This window comes from Delphinapterus leucas, chromosome 18, assembly GCF_059928025.1.
Source record: "Delphinapterus leucas isolate spDelLeu-1000000601 "Yukka" chromosome 18, BTC_Dleu_Yukka2, whole genome shotgun sequence".
Taxonomy (NCBI): domain Eukaryota; kingdom Metazoa; phylum Chordata; class Mammalia; order Artiodactyla; family Monodontidae; genus Delphinapterus; species Delphinapterus leucas.
In genome coordinates this window covers 10,977,577-10,995,093 of record NC_143146.1, presented here as the reverse complement: position 1 = coordinate 10,995,093, position 17,517 = coordinate 10,977,577, and the positions used below count along the sequence as shown (strand labels likewise).

Here is a 17,517-nt window from a genome sequence, read left to right as displayed (position 1 = left end):
GTTCACAGTGCCTGATTTTTTATTTTTAACCTCTTCTAGTGCATTTAGTACTCTCTACCATTTATTGTTTTTATTGTTTGGTATGTGTTGTTTGTTCTACTAGACTGTAAACTCTTTGCATTCAGAAACCAGGTCTGTCCAAACAAGCATGCTTTGGAGAGTGAAAAGAGGCACTAGTCAGATGGGTGCTGAGGTAATAGGTGTGTCCTGGGACTGTGTCAGGCAGACTTACGTATGACACTTCCCGGTGGTTAGCACATGCCACCTGAACCTGGGACGTGAGAAGGCAGCAGAGCTGCAGGTAAAACCACTGGTTTGGGTCTTATCTTATTTCTATCACTTTACCTGTTTAGGGGTGGTGAGCATTTGATTTCATCTCTCAGATCCTAATTTTACTGACATGTTAAGTAGAAATGACTATTTATGTCCTGCTGGTTTCGTAGCCCCATTTTTTTTTTGAGAAAAAAGGATTAAAAAACACTAATTGGAAAAGATAATACACCCCAGTGTTCATAGCAGCATTATTTACGGTAGCCAAGAAATGGAAGCAACGTAAGTGTCCATCAACAGATGAATGGATATGGAAGATGTGGTGTAGATACTCAATAGAATACCACTCAGCCATAAAAAAAAGAATGCAGTTTTGTCATTTGCAGTAACATGGATGGACCTGGAGGATATGTTGCTTAGTGAAGTAAGTCAGAGAAAGACAAATACTGTATATTATCCCTTCTATGTGGAATCTAAAAAACTAGTGAATATAACAAAAAAGAAAGAGACTCACAGATATAGAGAACAAACTAGTGATTACCAGTGGGGAGAGGAAACGGGAGAGGGGCAAAATAGGGGTACAGACTACTTTGTATAAAATAAGTAAGCTAGCTAAAAGGATATATTTTATAGCATAGGAAATATAGCCAATATTTTATAATAACTATAAATGGAGTATAATCTGTAAAAATTTTGAATCACTGTGTTGTACACCTGAAAGTAATACAATGTAAATCAACTGTACCTCAATTAAAAAAATTTAAAAAAACTTTAAAAACTGTGGAATGTTAGTTAAGATATTTTACTGTGTAATTCTAGAATAAATTGAAGACTTTCTAACTTTGTAAACCAACTAGAACCCAATGACTGAAATGTTTATGTATAAAATGGTTTTTAGGGTAAAGTGAGCCTTACTACAGTGCCTTTTAGATGGTGCTAAATAAGTAAAGTACATATTGTTGTTCTTGTTAATATTAATGCATTCCTTGTTCTTTTACTCCCTTCAAACTTTAAAAAAAATGTTTCCTACCTAGAGATAAATTAATCTCTACTTGGGTCATTCCACTACATCTTATTGTCACTTTCACTTCATTGCATCCTTGTTAATAACCAAAATAAAGGGTGAAAGTAGCAGGTTGGCCTGTTGGACTGAGTAGTGTGAGGAATTAGCTGCTCGAGGCAATTAACTGGAAATCATGATCTCTGCTTTTTTAGCATTCCATTCGTTATTTGAAATAAGCTTTATAACGTAGGCTGTACTAGAGCACAGCAATTAAATGTGCTAACAAAAAAGAATATCCCAACTGTAGGTAGAGCATGCTTTATTCAAACCACATGACTCTGATTTCCATCCAGCAGTGGTATCGAGAACTTGATGTGTTCCAGAAAGCAGTAAATTAAGCACAGAGTGTGGAAGGACTTCTACTTGTAGCAAGTTTTAAAAAAATTCATATTATCAAAGGAAATAGAAAGAGTACATAATTCAGATAATATCCTAGACCAATTTTAAACATTTAAAAATTAAAGTTAGTATCCAGTGTTTGGACTAAACACAAGATCTCTAGCCTTTCACCAGTTTACCAGCTTACTACTAGCAGTAAATATTAATGGACTCTGAGGAATGAACAGGAAGGTGAGTCAGGAGGCATCTACATTAACATTCCCTCATGCTAATTGAAGCATTATTAAATCGTTTTTAAGACTTAAACTGTAAAATTGCTCATCTAATTCCATAGTTGTTATAAGGTATATTCCAAAATTGAACTGGAAAAATTAGTTTTCAATCCAAAAGTACCAATTAATTTTAGTATTCATGAAACAATAAAAATAATTGGATCAGGGAGAAATGAAAACAACTCATTTTTAATATCCAAATTGTTGAGATATAAAATTAAAAGTATTTTATGGGAAGTACAAAAGAAGGAAATTACAACTTCATAACTAAATAATTCCTATGACCAGTTTATATAAGGAGAACCTTAGCAATACACAACCATATTTAAATATGAAGTTTCTTACCTTATCCTCTTAAAAAATACATCTAGAAGAAATACTTTAACATTTGTGCCTACATCTTTTTAAAAAAATTTTGTTTTACAGTAGCATTTATTAGAATTACTGGAACACAAACTCATTCCCACAGGTAGCCCCGTTCAATATGCATTAAACCTTATATAATTATTGTATTTGAAATAAAAATTCCTTGTGGGTTTTAGATAATTGGGACCTCGAATCATGAATGTCATACTTTGTTCAATCCAATTGAAATTATTAAAAGAGTTCAACGTTTTACATAAATAATTTTATATAAACAAATTTAAAATTTTATATATTCAAGTTTTATGTATTTTTTAAAAAACATTTCAACATAAAATCCTATTTCAAACATCAAGAAGATCAATCTATATGAAAATGCAACAAGAAGTTCACAGCTGTACTTGCATCTTTAATTAAAGCGTTATTACTATTGTATTACAAAGCAAAAATAAGCTTAACTTCCTGAAAATGCCAGGTAGCTGAGTGATAAACAGTTTCATCCAAGAAAATTTAGTGTCATTGACTTGATCATCAATATTTTGCTAATATATTTTTTAAAAATGTTCTAATATTAAAACTAGAATTTCTTTAAAGGAGGAAGGCTAAAATTTATCCAAAAGGCTGACTTTTTAGTTAACTCTAATTTTCTCAGTGTTATTGCTAAAGAAGTTATTGAATTCATTTTCTCTGGGTATCTTCTGTATTGCTTTTCTTTGATTCTTGCCAGTGCAACCAGTCTAAGATTTTACATGATAAAGGAAATCTGTGGAACTAATCCTAGAAACCTCTTTCTGTTTTCTCACAGAACACCTCCAGGCACAGAAAAGACAGAATACTTCATTTGCATTCTTAAACATTAGGAACTTAGAATCTGAGTCTTTCAGCTGGAAATGTTATTGCATCTACATTTCCCGAAGAAAAAAAAAGGTTAACAGCCCACTCAGGTTTCTGTTAACTCGTGTCTTTTTAGTGTCCTGATCTGCGCAAAGAGTGTAGAATGTGGAAGCTGAACGCCCAGCCTCTTTCTTCTTAGCAGTCGAGGAGACGCGGGAAATAGGTATCAGTGCTGATTACAGGGAAATAAAAAGAAATCAGATATGCACACAAAAATGGCAAACACTAACAAACTTCAATCTTAGTCTTTTAAAAGGGAAAGAACATTTACAAAATTAACATAGACTACAGTAACTAGAAGTTTTAAAAGTAAACTATTTTCCACGTGAACTTGAAAAGCTTACCCCAAAAGTACAAAGATATTTAGAGATTTATAGTTTGTTTATTTAAATGGTTTCTGTGAAATTAATAAGTACCAAAAACCTCTTCTTTGCCCTAAGTACCTTTGTCAGAAACCCAGAACATTTAATAAGTAAATTTAACAACTTTTTGGACTTAATAATAGCTGAAAAATAGAAACAAAAATCATTCCGCTGTCAAATATTAGAAATGGAAGGTGTCTTATTGCTGTATTGTTCACTTCCTATGCGTGAAAAACAAGGTTTTATATTTAATGATATTCCTTAACTAGAAAACCTGACTTCTGCCAATTGTTACAGTGTGGAAACTGTTTCTCTAACTAAATATTGTACGTGGCTATCATCTGGAAGTAATAATATTACTTGAGTGCATTGTGCCAAGTGGACACTTAATACAGAATATACATTAGACTGAATGAAATCCAGATACTAGTAATACTGACAGAAAGACACAGATTCCTTTGGTTAAACTAACTCACAACATGTACAGTGTACCATAAGCTAAATGCAGTTTGTAAGTATGTCATTAGATTTCAGTCGATCTTGCAATTAGCATCCCAAACAAATTGAAAAGCTGTGCTGGTTTATAAATTTATGTTTAGAATTTTAAAGAGTCTTTGTCTCCCTTCCACTACCCTTCCTCCACAACAGTCAAGTTCCTTAAGGTTCTGTTCCCAGTGAGTCACATAAATTGGGTTCTTAATTTGCAAGGAGCAGACTAGCACTTAAAGAAAATGACGCCTATATATGTAGGGGGTTGGAGGCTGGTGGCACCTTCTGCTAGGGTTCTATATCTCCCTTTATGGATGCCCCACAGTCAGTGTTGAGGAAAATGAATTAGGATTCATATTCTGGTCTTCTCTAATCATTCCCACTGCACAGCCTGGGGCTTCCAGTAAGTGCTCATCCGTACCTTGTACCCAGTCTTGGGGTAAAGACCCAGCCGACTGGTATTTACTGATGACCATGGAAACTACACTAGGAATGTTTCTCCCATCTGTGTGTTCAAATGTTGTCCTTATCTTTTATTTCTAATCATTATTTTGAAAAGTACACTGAGTTCAGGTTAAAAGCTAACAACCAAAACGGTTCAACCCCGATGTCGTAAGCCAAGAGGAGGAGCCTTCCCTCTTTTACACAGTAACTTGTTAGAGCCCGAGTGCCAACTTGGCTGAAATTCCTTCTTGGGACTGAACTGAGTTTTTTGTTTTTAAGTTAAAAAAAAAAAAAAAGAAAAGAAAGAAAGAAAAAAGGGCTGAGTAATATTGTATCAAATAGCAGAAGTGGTCTCATTGGAAGCAGAAACTATTTACATTAAATAAGAAATCAGTTTGCAGGTTGCACCTGTCACATTTACAGTATAGTGTAATATACTGTGACCAAAAGCGTAATGAAATACAGCTTCAGGCACTCAGTCCACAGTGAGCGCAGTGTGCCACAGGTGAGTTAAGGGGAGGTAGTGGAAGGGAGAGGAGGAAAGCAGGAGGAAGATGAGTTCTCCCTGAGGGGTTCTGGTTTCATCACGGATTGGACAGCAATCCAGTCCTCCTCCACTGCCACAGGTGGCCTGATGGACCAGCTTCTGTTGCTCAGAGAATTCAGTCCAAGCTCATCTGTGATTTCAGCAGTGCTCATGGCAACAGGAAGATCTTTTTTCTTTGCAAACAGACACTAGTCAGACGGAATCCCAGATCAACCCTTCTGCCACCATCCTCATGAGCTCTTCTTGGAGCTCATACAAAGAGCAAAATCTGAGTGTTTTGGAAGTAGTGATGCTGCAGAGGTTGGATGCTGTCCGGTTAAGCCAGCAAAGGTGATGTTTTGTACTTCATAGTTTTCACATTTAACCTATAGTGGCAGTGGTTGTTACCACTTCATCACGCTTCACTTTGTGCAAAATAACCATCTACTGAAGCATCCCAGCCAAACACGAGAGTGCACTTTCTTTTTTTCTCTCTCTCTCTTTTTTTTTTTTTTTTTTTTTTTTTTTAAAAAAAAAAGCCAAAAAAGTCCCCTGAAGAGGTTAGCAAACCGGCCTGAGAAACGCCTCACTGGCTGTGGGTGCTGCTGCTGTGGCTGCTTCTGGTCTAGGTGTTGGGTTTACTCCTATAAGCTGGCGGCTACTCTGAGAATGTTTTCAGAGTTTTTATTGTAGAATAAAAGACAGATACAGAAAAAACTATGCAGAACCAGTGTGGGCTTGCGTAAGGAGAGGAATCTTGTAGCCATTACGTAGGTTCAGTCATGAGACATTTGCCCTGAATCCCAGAAGGCCTGTCCGTGTGACCCATCTGAGTCCTAACCTCTGGTCTCTCCCCAGATGTATCCACTACTTTGACTTATATAGTAATCATTTTCATGAATTTTAAAATAATTTTATGGTCCAAACTTGCATCCCTAGACACTGTGATTTGTCTTGCCCATTTATTTTCACCTCTGATAGGTCTTCTAAATATCTCTCAATCCATAGGTCCTCCTCACATACATTTCTCTTCCCTGCAGTTTATCTGTTGACGAACCTTGGGCTGTTTGACCTGTAGAGTGTCTCTCAGTCTTGACTTAGCTGATTGCATAATCATGGTGCAGTTCTGCATTTCCCTCCATTCTTGTAGCATTTCCTACAGATTGGCAAACTGGCTTCAGAGATGGGGATCAGACTTAGGTTTCAATTCCTTTGACCAAGACTGTAGGAGGCACATGTCTTGTTACTGCTTTTTAAGATCTAAGCAGCCTTTGAAGCTTACTGTCTATAGCTATTGCTTCATTAGATTGCAAAATGGTGATATTTTAATTCTAACATCTTTTTCATTAATTAATTGGAATATATTTATAAAGAGACTCTTCCCCTCATTTATTGTTTGGTTTCCTAAGGATGTAATTCATATAGAAAGAGCAAGATGAGTGTATAATTCTTTACCTTTATTTACTAGTTTTTGAGGTAATAAATTGGTTAACCAGTTCTTTTTTTTTTTTTTGCGGTACGCGGGCCTCTCACTGTTGTGGCCTCTCCCGTTGTGGAGCAACAGGCTCCAGACGCGCAGGCTCAGCGGCCATGGCTCACGGGCGCAGCCGCTCCGCGGCATGTGGGATCCTCCCGGACCGGGGCACGAACTCGTGTCCCCTGCATCGGCAGGCGGACTCTCAACCACTGCACCACCAGGGAAGCCCCCAGTTCTTTTTAAAAGTATCATTATGAAGTCATAGATTTAAACGTATTTTGTAGGTTTAAATCTGTTGGAGTTACTAATGAATCTCAAGTTGTCTCTCTTTGGCCAGGGGGACCTAAGTTGGCTCATGGTCTTTTGGACTTGACCCTCATAATCTTTTATAGCTTCCTTGCTCTCTGATCTGACAAGATATTCTAGGCTCATGTTTTACATTTCTTGCTTCAGGCCTTTAATCAGCCACCTTTCTAAGATGCATTGGTTTCTTTGTTTGTTTGTTTGTTTTATTTATTTCATTTATTTATTTCTGGCTGTGTTGGATCTTTGTTCCTGCACGTGGGCTTTCTCTAGTTGTGGCGAGCGGGGGCTACTCTTCATTGCGGTGCGCAGGCTTCTCATTGCAGTGGCTTCTCTTGTTGCTGAGCACGGGCTCTAGGCATGCGGGCTTCAGTAGTTGTGGCACGCAGGCTCAGTAGTTGTGGCTCATGGGCTGTAGAGCTCAGGCTCAGTAGTTGTGGCGCACGGGCTTAGTTGCTCCGCAGCATGTGGGATCTTCCCGGACCAGGGCTCGAACCCATGTCCCCTGCATTGGCAGGCGGATTCTTAACCACTGTGCCACCAGGGAAGCCCCAGTCTGGTGAGAATTTAAACTTTTCTTTTGTACAAGTCACATATTCTCGTTTTTTTCCTTTAGTAGTATTGCTGGAATGTATCATGGTACTGTTCATTCTGGGTTGAATTTTTCAGGTATGCTGTAGTATGTTTAATATGTATTTTCAGTTTTAAGAAAGTTTTCTTGAGTTATGGTTTTTAGTATTTTTTTGTTGTTTTAGTCTCCGTGCTTCCCCCCCCGCCCCCCCCGGCCCCGGGCCAAAGACTCCTCTTATCCGTATGTTGGATGTTCTTTATCTTTAGTATTTGCCATTTTCTCTTGCATTTTAGAAAAAATTTCTTTTTTTTACATTTAAAGTTTTAAAAAGTTTCTTCCTTTGACTTTCTGTCTCTTGTAAGTCATTATTTGTTTTCTTTATTCACTCTTATTTTCCCTCTAGTTTAGTCTTCACTTCCAAAATTATTTTCTTTTGCATTTCTAATTCTATCCTTAGGTCTATCACCTCATTTCAGATCATTTCTAATCCTGATACCTTATTTCATGTTTTCTTATTTTAAAATGTCTTTCAGCTTGTTTTGAAATAATAGGTGACAGTTTGATCTGCTGTGTTAGCATGTCTTTCTTGTGCTTTTTTCCCTCCATGGATGTTTTTCTAGCTCTTATTTTTTTCTTATAAAAACAGTGTATAGGATTTTACCTTGACACTTTTATTTTGCTTAGTTTTATGTGTGAAATTAGTTTTCCTCTATGTTGCTTTTTAAAGAGCTATATATTTTTTAAAATCAGTGATACATGTCTGAGAAGTTCAAATACTTGAACAGAGGTAGCAGGAAAAGGTTTATTCGTGGTCTTGAAAAGATGAATTAACCTTGTAATTTCTTTTATTCTTTTTGATACTCATGTTGTTATCAACACATTCAGTGGGTAGCACTAATATGTGCTTTTGAGATAACTATATTAATTTTTGAAAGCTTTCTCACTGACTCAGTTTTTTATCTCATGTGCTAACTTCTCTGCACCAGTCCTGAAACTGGCCTTTTCTACTAGAAATTCTTTTTTCTTTTATCATGGAAAAAAATTAAAGTCCAGAGTCTAGGTCCTTCAGGCAGTTCAGCAGTTTTTCCATGGCTATGGCTCATGTCTGTCTGACCTTAGTTTTACAGTTATCCAAGTAGTAATTCCTTATGAACCTAAAATATATACGTTAAAAAAAAACAAAACTGGATTCATAGCTTAGCAATTTACTAACTGTCATGGTATTTCTAAGAATGAATTATGTATCATACATTTTAATTTTTACAGATGATTATTTCTGCGTTTGCAACATAAAGCCTGTTGTAAATTAAATCTCTGTTTCCCTAGCACATTGCTCAAACCCAACTCTTTTCCCCATTCTTTTATCAAAATATGACCAGAACCATAAAATCACAGAATTTAGAAAATGAAAACAGTATTTTTTTTTTCTTCAGTCTTAGAGCAGTGATTTCAGCTTTTTGTAATTTCTCTCTTAGGTATCACTACAAAAGTGTTTCCAGTGATGAAAAAATTCCCACTTTTTTCATGACCATTATACATTTACCTGTATTTAGGTATTATATTTATCATTCATGGTAAATTTACAAGTTCCTTGAAAAGCATAGTTTGAGAAATAAATTTTTTTGCTATGGCATGCCGAAGAGACTTACTGGTGATTAGGGAAAATGGGTAGCAAAAGATACAGGGTTAATAATAGTAGAGTATTGAAAGGTTATTAGTGCATAAATTTTGGCCTTAAGTTCTAAGTCACACAAATCACTCTGGACAAAAACTCAGGACTTTTGAAACATGCTTCATCACTTTGCAATTACCATACTGTCTTATCCTTGCTTTTTTGATCAAAGAATTACGGGAGTCAGAGCTATGATACTGCTTCCTTAATTTGCCTTAATTACATTTAAAGGCTAACCCAGGGAGTACTACCAAAACATAAAAAGATAAAGATAGAAAGGAAGTTAGTTTATTGAAACATCTGTTTGAGTAGTTACTCAGTGTACTACTGGCTATTTTTCTTTGTGTTGGATGGGAGAAAGAATAGTCACTAAATACTTGATGTGAGCTTTCTTTCTTGGTAATTTCACATTTTGGGGTGAGTAATTTTCCTCAAATTCGAATGCATGAAAAAAGTCTGGTTAATCAGTGGTTCCTGGTCGTTGGGCTCTTGTTAATCAGAAGTGTAATCATAATGTATTTTGGATGTTCTCATTTATGTATTTCTTCAACTCTTTGTGTAGGTATTCTGATTCCTTGATTACATCTGCCTGGCATAGTGGTATTTAAAACAGCATTTATGATAAAAATTCCTCCATCTTAGCAAGTAAAATGAGAATATGGAAAGACAATTGGTAGTTGAAACATGATTGTTTCCTCTTAGTGTTTATTGGGTTGTAGGTTTGGGATAAAGAGAAGTGAATATGATTATTGCTCTGGTCCAAAATGACTAGTTTATCCAGCTAGAGACACAGAGTATGTGGAGGTGTAGTCTTACTACCACTTTCCCCTCTTACAGAGCAGTTCCATTTTTTTATGTGCTTTACATTTTGGGGGTTTCACATAAATTTTTTTTTGGGGGGGGGCTTCCCTGGTGGTGCAGTGGTTGGGGGTCTGCCTGCTGGTGCAGGGGACACAGGTTCGTGCCCCGGTCCGGGAGGATCCCACATGCTGCGGAGCGGCTGGGCCCGTGAGCCATGGCCACTGAGCCTGCGTGTCCGGAGCCTGTGCTCTGCAACGGGAGAGGCCACAACAGTGAGAGGCCCGTGTATGGCCAAAAAAAAAAAAAAAAAAAAAATTTTTTTTTTTTAAAGAAAATGAGGTTCTGTTAAAACTACATACAAACATTTGATGGAGAGGTACTTAATGAGCATCTGTTATGGCTGAAGAGGTTTCTTATCTAGCATTCTGTTATTGTAACACTGGTAAGTGTTGGTATTTTGGTTCCTGTAACGTATTTTGGGGTCCTATGGACCTAGCTGTCTTATTATTCTAGTGTTCTCTTTTTATCAGGACTTCTGGGTAGGGGACAAGAACTAACAGTTGTGGCACTCAGCTTGGTGTTTTATATTATTATTTATTCAGTCCTTCAGTCAAACTTGCATGGTGGTTATTACCCCCTTGTCACACAAAGAAAAGAGGCTTTAAACTCAAAATCTAAAAATTCCCCTTCTGTCTTGCTTTTTTGGGCAGGAGGGAAAGTATACATCCTGAGTTTAAAGGCATTGGCTTTTCTGTACATTTTATCTGAATGATTTCATCTACAATTTTTAATTCCATCCTTTATTTGATGCCTTTAAAAATCTGTATCTCAGCCTGGACCTATCTTCTAACCTCTGGACCTCTCTGTCTCCTGAACATGGGCACTTGACTATCCCACAGGCATCTCACCTCAGCACGTGTAAAGTTGAAACTGTCATATCATCTCCCAAATATTTATCTCTTCATATATTCCTTTTGTTGTGTCCCTGCTCTACTTCCTCCTCCTGCTCTGGGTGGGTTTAATCCTCTTTGCTCACAATGGCTGAGAGCAATCCAAACACCACACTGCAGTAGGCACTCTGGATGATATTCTCATAAGGAGAATGAAGCTCCTTTCTAAAGCCCAGAGTCTTTTCAGGCAGCAGTGCCAGTAGATAGAATATGAGATGTAAATTATATGATTTATTCGTTATACTGACCCTGACCAAAGGTCATGGGAGAATCAGCAGTTAGGTAACTTACTATGATGATGCCCTGCATACAATCTGATTTTTCCTTTTTCATAGTTAACTTCCGTTCTTTACCTAATGACCTCATTCTTTACCTCAGCAAACCCCCTTTTCACTTCTCTGGACCATGCCCTACAGTGGCACTAACTCCATCGGTATTTTTTTCTGTTCCTAATTAGTATTCATTAGCATTTTGTTTACTTTAATATCATATACACAGAGAGGTGGACCCATTGCTGGGGAACTAATCGTGATTTATACAGAGTAGTTTTGATTGAAATCATAACTCTGCCTGGTAAATTCCTACTGTATTCTTTACTCATTTCTTATAGTCACAAGGATGTAAACATTGCATACTTTATTTTGTCTATTTCTCTGAGGTACTGGTGATCTGTTTCATGTTCCCTTGAATTAGTTGATATTCTGTGGTTTTCATCCATGTTATCCCCTACACTTAGCTCAAAGCCTGGCACAAAGTTGGCATGTTAAAGTAGGCACTGTGCTGCAGGGTATTGAGAATACAAAGATTTATAAGGCATTTTAAAGGTGAACTTACTGTTTAGTTTGGGTGGCAGAATACTAGATATAACTACAACACCATTCAAGTTGCTTTTCCAAAGAATACTGTTAATATCAAGTAGGAGTTCTTCATTACTTTTAGTTATTTTTCTTTGACCTGACTTTCATATACCTTTGTGCACATATACTATATGCAACACAGTATTGTATATTGTAATATATTGGCTCAAATGCTTGCTTTTAAGTTGTTCTTGGTCTGTGAGTAACTAGTAAATATACATATGGGTTTTTCTTTTTATAAAATTGTGACTCCACATCAAGCACTGAAATGTTTTTGTTATAAATTTATACTGGCATTTCTTCACAGGCAGCAGCAGATGTCATCTTCATTGGACCTGATACACATGCTATTCAAGCCATGGGTGACAAGATTGAAAGCAAATTATTAGCTAAGAACGCAAAGGTTAACACAATCCCTGGCTTTGATGGAGTGGTCAAGGTGAGAAACTGTTTTACTCTAATCTTTATAGTACATGTCCTGAAGTCAAACATTTTGTCAAAAGTGTAAGATAAAATGCAATTTTTGCTTTTTAAAGTATTCATGTATAGATTAAACAAATCAATGTTGTTTACACTTGGATTATTTTGAATAGCGTAAGTTAAAAAGAGCAAGAAGCCCCTGAAGCGTTGTATTTAATGATCAGTGTTGACTTTTACTTTCATAGGAGAAAACTTGGTGATATAAAAATGTGCTGTTAGATGTGTGGATTTCATTTGTTGGTGGTATATATTTAATGTTTGAAACATTATGATGTTCTCTGTATCTTTACGGTGAGCTTCTGTCCGTATGCATAAAATGTGAATTGTAAACTTGTTTGGTATAGCTGTGTATCACTGTAGATCCCAAGCACAACTTCTCAACCAGCAAGCCGCTTTTGCAGCTGAAGTCTTCTAAGGAAGACATGCAGAAGTTGGAGTATGTGTCTCCCCTTCCTCTCTGTGCTCCTCCCCACTGCCGAGGAAAAATTATTCATTTTTTTTTCTCATGAGAAAAGAGTCCCTTTGTAGACTTGAATTAGTCTGCAGGAACTCTTCATCTCAGTGTTTCTTATTGTACCTTCTGGGCTGGGCAGTTCTTCATTGTGCTGGATTATTTCATGAATTACAGGACAGTTAGCAAGCATGGCCCCTGGTTAGTAAATATCCTCAGCTTCCTGCCCATATTTACCTATATTTACTCAATATGTATTCATCCATTTTTTTCCCTTCTCTCATCTTACAAAGAATAGATGTTCCCTATCCTCTGTAAAGCCAATTCTTCCTCTTATGCTCCAGATGTACCCTTTATAGACTTCATGGGCTACAGTCTTCAGTCATTGTCTTTCCTCTCTTCTGTGTCTCCACAAAGTCTGGAATATTTACTACCTGGCCTATTCAGAAAAAGTTTGCTGACTCCTGCTGTAAACTTCTCATTTTTTCCCTTCCTGCCTGAGAAGATGCTGGCATTTTCCACACCATTTCACAAGCTAGAAACTTGGAGTTCCTAATGAATACCGCTACAGAGAATTCACTGAAGTATCTTTCTGATCTATTACTTTTATTTTTTTCCTCACACTAATTCCAAGTTCCAGCTAACATCATATAGTCTGGATTACTTCATCAGCCTTCTAATTGCTCTCCCTGTAGCCAGTCTTTTTTATTTTTATTTTTTAAATATTTATTTATTTGGCTGCGCCGAGTCCTAGTCAGGGCATGGGGGATCTTTAGTGCGGCATGCGAACTCTTAATTGCGGCATGTGGGATCTAGTTCCCTGACCAGGGATCGAACCTGGGCCCCTTGCACTGGGAGCGCAGAGTCCTAGCCTCTGGGCCACCAGGGAAGTCCCCTTGTAGCCAGTCTTGGTCTTGGTCCCGTCCAGTTAAGTTTCGACACTAAAGCTTGAGTGATGTTTCAGAAATCCAGATTTGATCACATGCCTGTGTTTAAAAACTCTTGAATGACTACTCATTTAAATCCTTTGAATAGCTGGCCTTTGTTTCTCTCTTCAAACTGATACTGTGCCAGCTTACCCTTGGCACTGGATGTACCGACCATGTATGACATCTTTTAGATTTTTGAAACTTCTGTTCATAATTCTGACACATGTGTGTTGATTCTGCTTCGGTCTTCACTCCTGACTGTCTTCTACACATAGTTTAGGTCTTGGCTTAAACATACATTTCTCACAGAGGCATTCCTTGACTGTATGTATTAGATTAGGGCCTCTACTGAATTTTCCCTTAATACCCTGTACTTCATTTACCACATTTAAAATTATTTGTTTACTCATCTATTCAGTAAATATTTAACAAGTGCACACTGTTTGTCTAACATTGTTTGAAGTGCTATGGATATAGGATATAGTAGGGATCAAAGCAGACCAAAACAAAAAAATATTCCTGCCCTCATTGAGCTTTTGCTATAGAAAAAGGAGACAAATAAATAATAAAATAAGAAACATAAGACAGGGAACGGGGAGAGGGAATGTTGGAGGGTAGGATACCTGTTGTTTGAATACCTCTTTTAAGTTCTTTTGGGTATATACTCAGGAGTAGAATTGCTGGGTCATATGATAAGTCTATGCTTAACTTTTTGAGGAACTTCCAGGCGTCCAAGCCTTTGTGTAATCCACTCCTCTTCAGTTTGGGTAAAACCTGTGATTCGCTTCTCTAACTAAGAGGCTATGGCAAAGGGTGATGGCACGTCACTCCCTTAATTAAGTTACATTATATGGCAAAGGTGATGGAATATCACTGCGTTCACTTACGTTAATAGGGCAAAGTAATTGAGTGTCACTCCTGTGATTATGTTTTATCATAAAAGACTCCATTTTAGGAGACTAGAGAACAGATTCTAGGTGCTGGCTTGATGAAGGGAACAGCCATATTGAGGAAACCCACATGGCAGTGAACTGCAGACAGCTTCTGAGGATCTAAGTAAAGATGATCTCTATTCGAGAGCCAGCAAAACGGTGGGGCCCTCAGTCATACAGCCTCAAGGAAATAAATTCTGCCAGTCACCTGAATGAACTTGGATTTGTCCCCAGTTGAGCCTCCAAATGCAAATGCAGTCTGGCCCATACCTTGATTGCAGCCTTGAAAGACCCTGAGCAGAGTATGACAAGTTTTTTCTTTATTAGGCTGTCAACTATTGGGTTTTAGTCCTTCTTTACATTCTCGTTTTAGAGAGTTTGGGTAGTGGTTTTATGAACCTTGGTCTATTCAGCCCTAATACTTCTGCCGGTATAATTGTATTTTTTTTTTTTTTTTTTCCTGAGCAAGAAATCTGGCCTTCTTGAGATCGTCATTTTGGGCTTGATTTAGTCACAAGGGTAGTGATGAGTCAGAGTCCAGATTAATTCTGTCTTGATGATTAGTAGCAGAGTCCTCAGGAGTTCAAGGACAAGGTCATTAGGAGAGCATTTGATCTGGAAATTCTATTTGCATTGTAGATTCTTTCTTATGAAGTCAGTGTGTATAGTGTCTCATAGGAGGAAGGAATGTTCCTTGAATAAAGGTTCAAAGGTGACAGTTGGGGGCTGTGACATGGGAAATGTGCAGAATATTAGAGATAACCATTATCTGAGTAATTTGTTGTCGCTGAGAGAGAGCTTCTGTAATGATGGAGGGATTTAAGTTTGATAGTGTACCGCCAGTATCAATAAGTAATAATTAGTGAAATTTCTCCTTTTGAGTTGATGACTGAAATGGGTACTTGATTCGCTTTTGGAACATAGCCTGTTATATTTTTTTCCGTCATTTTCTTGGCTAATACAGAACAATTGTTTACTCATTGTTACTTCTGGTTGTAAAATCTGCAGGTGTCTTTATCAAAAGACTGATATTAATTTCTGGAGCGGGAGCATCTAATTTTATCTGTAAGGCCATTAGTTTATTCTGCACCTAGTAATGCAGAACACTAGGTGTTTGAGAGTTTGCTTCCCTGTTTTCCCCTAAGGTGCGCCTCTCAGATGAATCATTCATACCAAAAGCTTATGAAAGAGTCTATTATAATTCTAAACTATCCGTGGTGAAATTATGCCATCTAGAAAGATAAGAACATGAATTTGAGTTACAGATTTAATACATTTGAGGAGTAGTCTGACTTACAGCACAGGCAGCCTGAGACAAACCTGTTTACGAAAGTCTTGCAGTGGCTTACCAAATAATGGTTGGCCATCTCTAACTGCAGACCTGACAGTGTGCAGTGCCTTGGTGGTTTAGGATTTGGAGGGGAGATCTCTTCCAGACCCAGACTCCCATTGACAAAAAAAATGAGTCAAGACAGGGGAAAATTTTCAAGGTTTTGATATGGGCTTCAAGGCAAATTTTGTCCTATTTGGATACCCTTGAAACCTTCTGAAGTCACTGGCTCCTGGACACATGAACATGAACTTATAGGTCCTATGCTTGTCTTCTTCCATATGAACTTTGTCTTATGGACTCAGAACAAAAAATGTTGAGGGGGCTTCCCTGGTGGCGCAGTGGTTGAGAGTCCACCTGCCGATGCAGGGGACGCGGGTTCATGCCCCGGTCCGGGAAGATCCCACATGCCGCGGAGCGGCTAGGCCCGTGAGCCGTGGCCGCTGAGCCTGCGCATCTGGAGCCTGTGCTCCGCAACGGGAGAGGCCACAGCGGTGAGAGGCCTGCGTACTGCAAAAAAAAAAAAACAAAAACAAAAATCAAAAAACAAAAAGAAATGTTGAGGATTTTTTTGAAGCTCTCCCCAATGTGAGATTTTTCTCACCATTGTGGTTGGGGAGACCCCTGAGCGTGGGGGGCTCAGTGGGCATCAGAGGAGCACTGCAGTTTTTGAACTGTGGCTTTTAGTAGGTCTTGAACTGATTCCAGTGGAACCTCCAAGATTGCTTCAAGGTGATGGTATCCTTTACTGTAGTAGGTAGTAAACTTGGTTTTGCTTGATCAACAGGTTTTTTTGGTTGTCTTTTCAGGGAGGCTGCATTTGACAATCTGCATTTGAATTTCCAACCTCGGTTAATTTGAAAAATAGGGAAAAGTAGAAAGTTGAAGAAAATAAATCCACTCTCTTGGAGTGTTGTCTCCTTGTATGCCTTAGGTGATTTTTTAAGATCCTGTTACACTCTCAAATGATGATAGACTCTCATTACCTGTGTTAACTCAAGTATGGTATACAGTTCCTAACACCTCTTGTCTGAATTAATTTGTTAAACCACAACTGAACCTGCAGGATATAGTTTTCAGATAAGCATTTAAAAATGATTGTAAGGAATGCCCCTTCGTTTTTTCAGACAAATGTTAATACTAGTTTTATTTATAGTTTGCTTTTAATTATTTCTGATATAAGAGACTACATTTTTTTTTCTGTTAAATTTGGTTACTTTAGAATCCTTGTGTAGTAATTCCACATTCATTTGGAACTTCACTACTTTTCACATTTTGTAGTTTAGATTTGTTAGGTAAAAGATTGCTTTTGGTGGTATCTATGCAGATAGAGGTTTGCTGATGCAGATAAATAGTGTAAATTTTTGGAATACCTTGTCGTTTTAGCAACTGCATTAAGCAATACTTTTGCATTGGAAGACTATATGTGCTAATTATAGATAATTCCATCTTTTAAAAATCCATATGTTTTATTTTCTCCCATTGATCTGTGGTATTTTTAAAGCAGTTCTTTTTCTTGGCAACTATAGTCTACTTTTTTTCCTCCAAGTACTTGAGTAAATTAATGTGGTTTCAGTTTGTTATATTTCTCCTTAAAACATTTGTTCCTTTTCCATTTGATTATTTTGAATGTTATTTGGACGTTATATGGAGATGGTTTCCCACATTCTTTTAAAACATTGTGTGTAGTACTTAAGGAGTCTTCTGGAACGGTTTCCTTTTGTCTTGTTCTTGAGTTACCC

General features: G+C 37.5%; 1 protein-coding gene across 3 annotated transcripts in view; it reads left to right on the top strand.

Annotated features, from left to right (window-relative positions):
* Positions 1-17,517, top strand: part of PCCA (propionyl-CoA carboxylase subunit alpha) — a 352,118-nt gene that overhangs the window by 85,756 nt on the left and 248,845 nt on the right. For all 3 annotated transcript variants that reach the window (XM_022576840.3, XM_089899400.1, XM_089899401.1), the window contains exon 7: positions 11,961-12,092. In XM_022576840.3, coding sequence (XP_022432548.1) covers positions 11,961-12,092 — 132 coding nt within the window. The remainder of the gene's footprint in view (positions 1-11,960; positions 12,093-17,517) is intronic.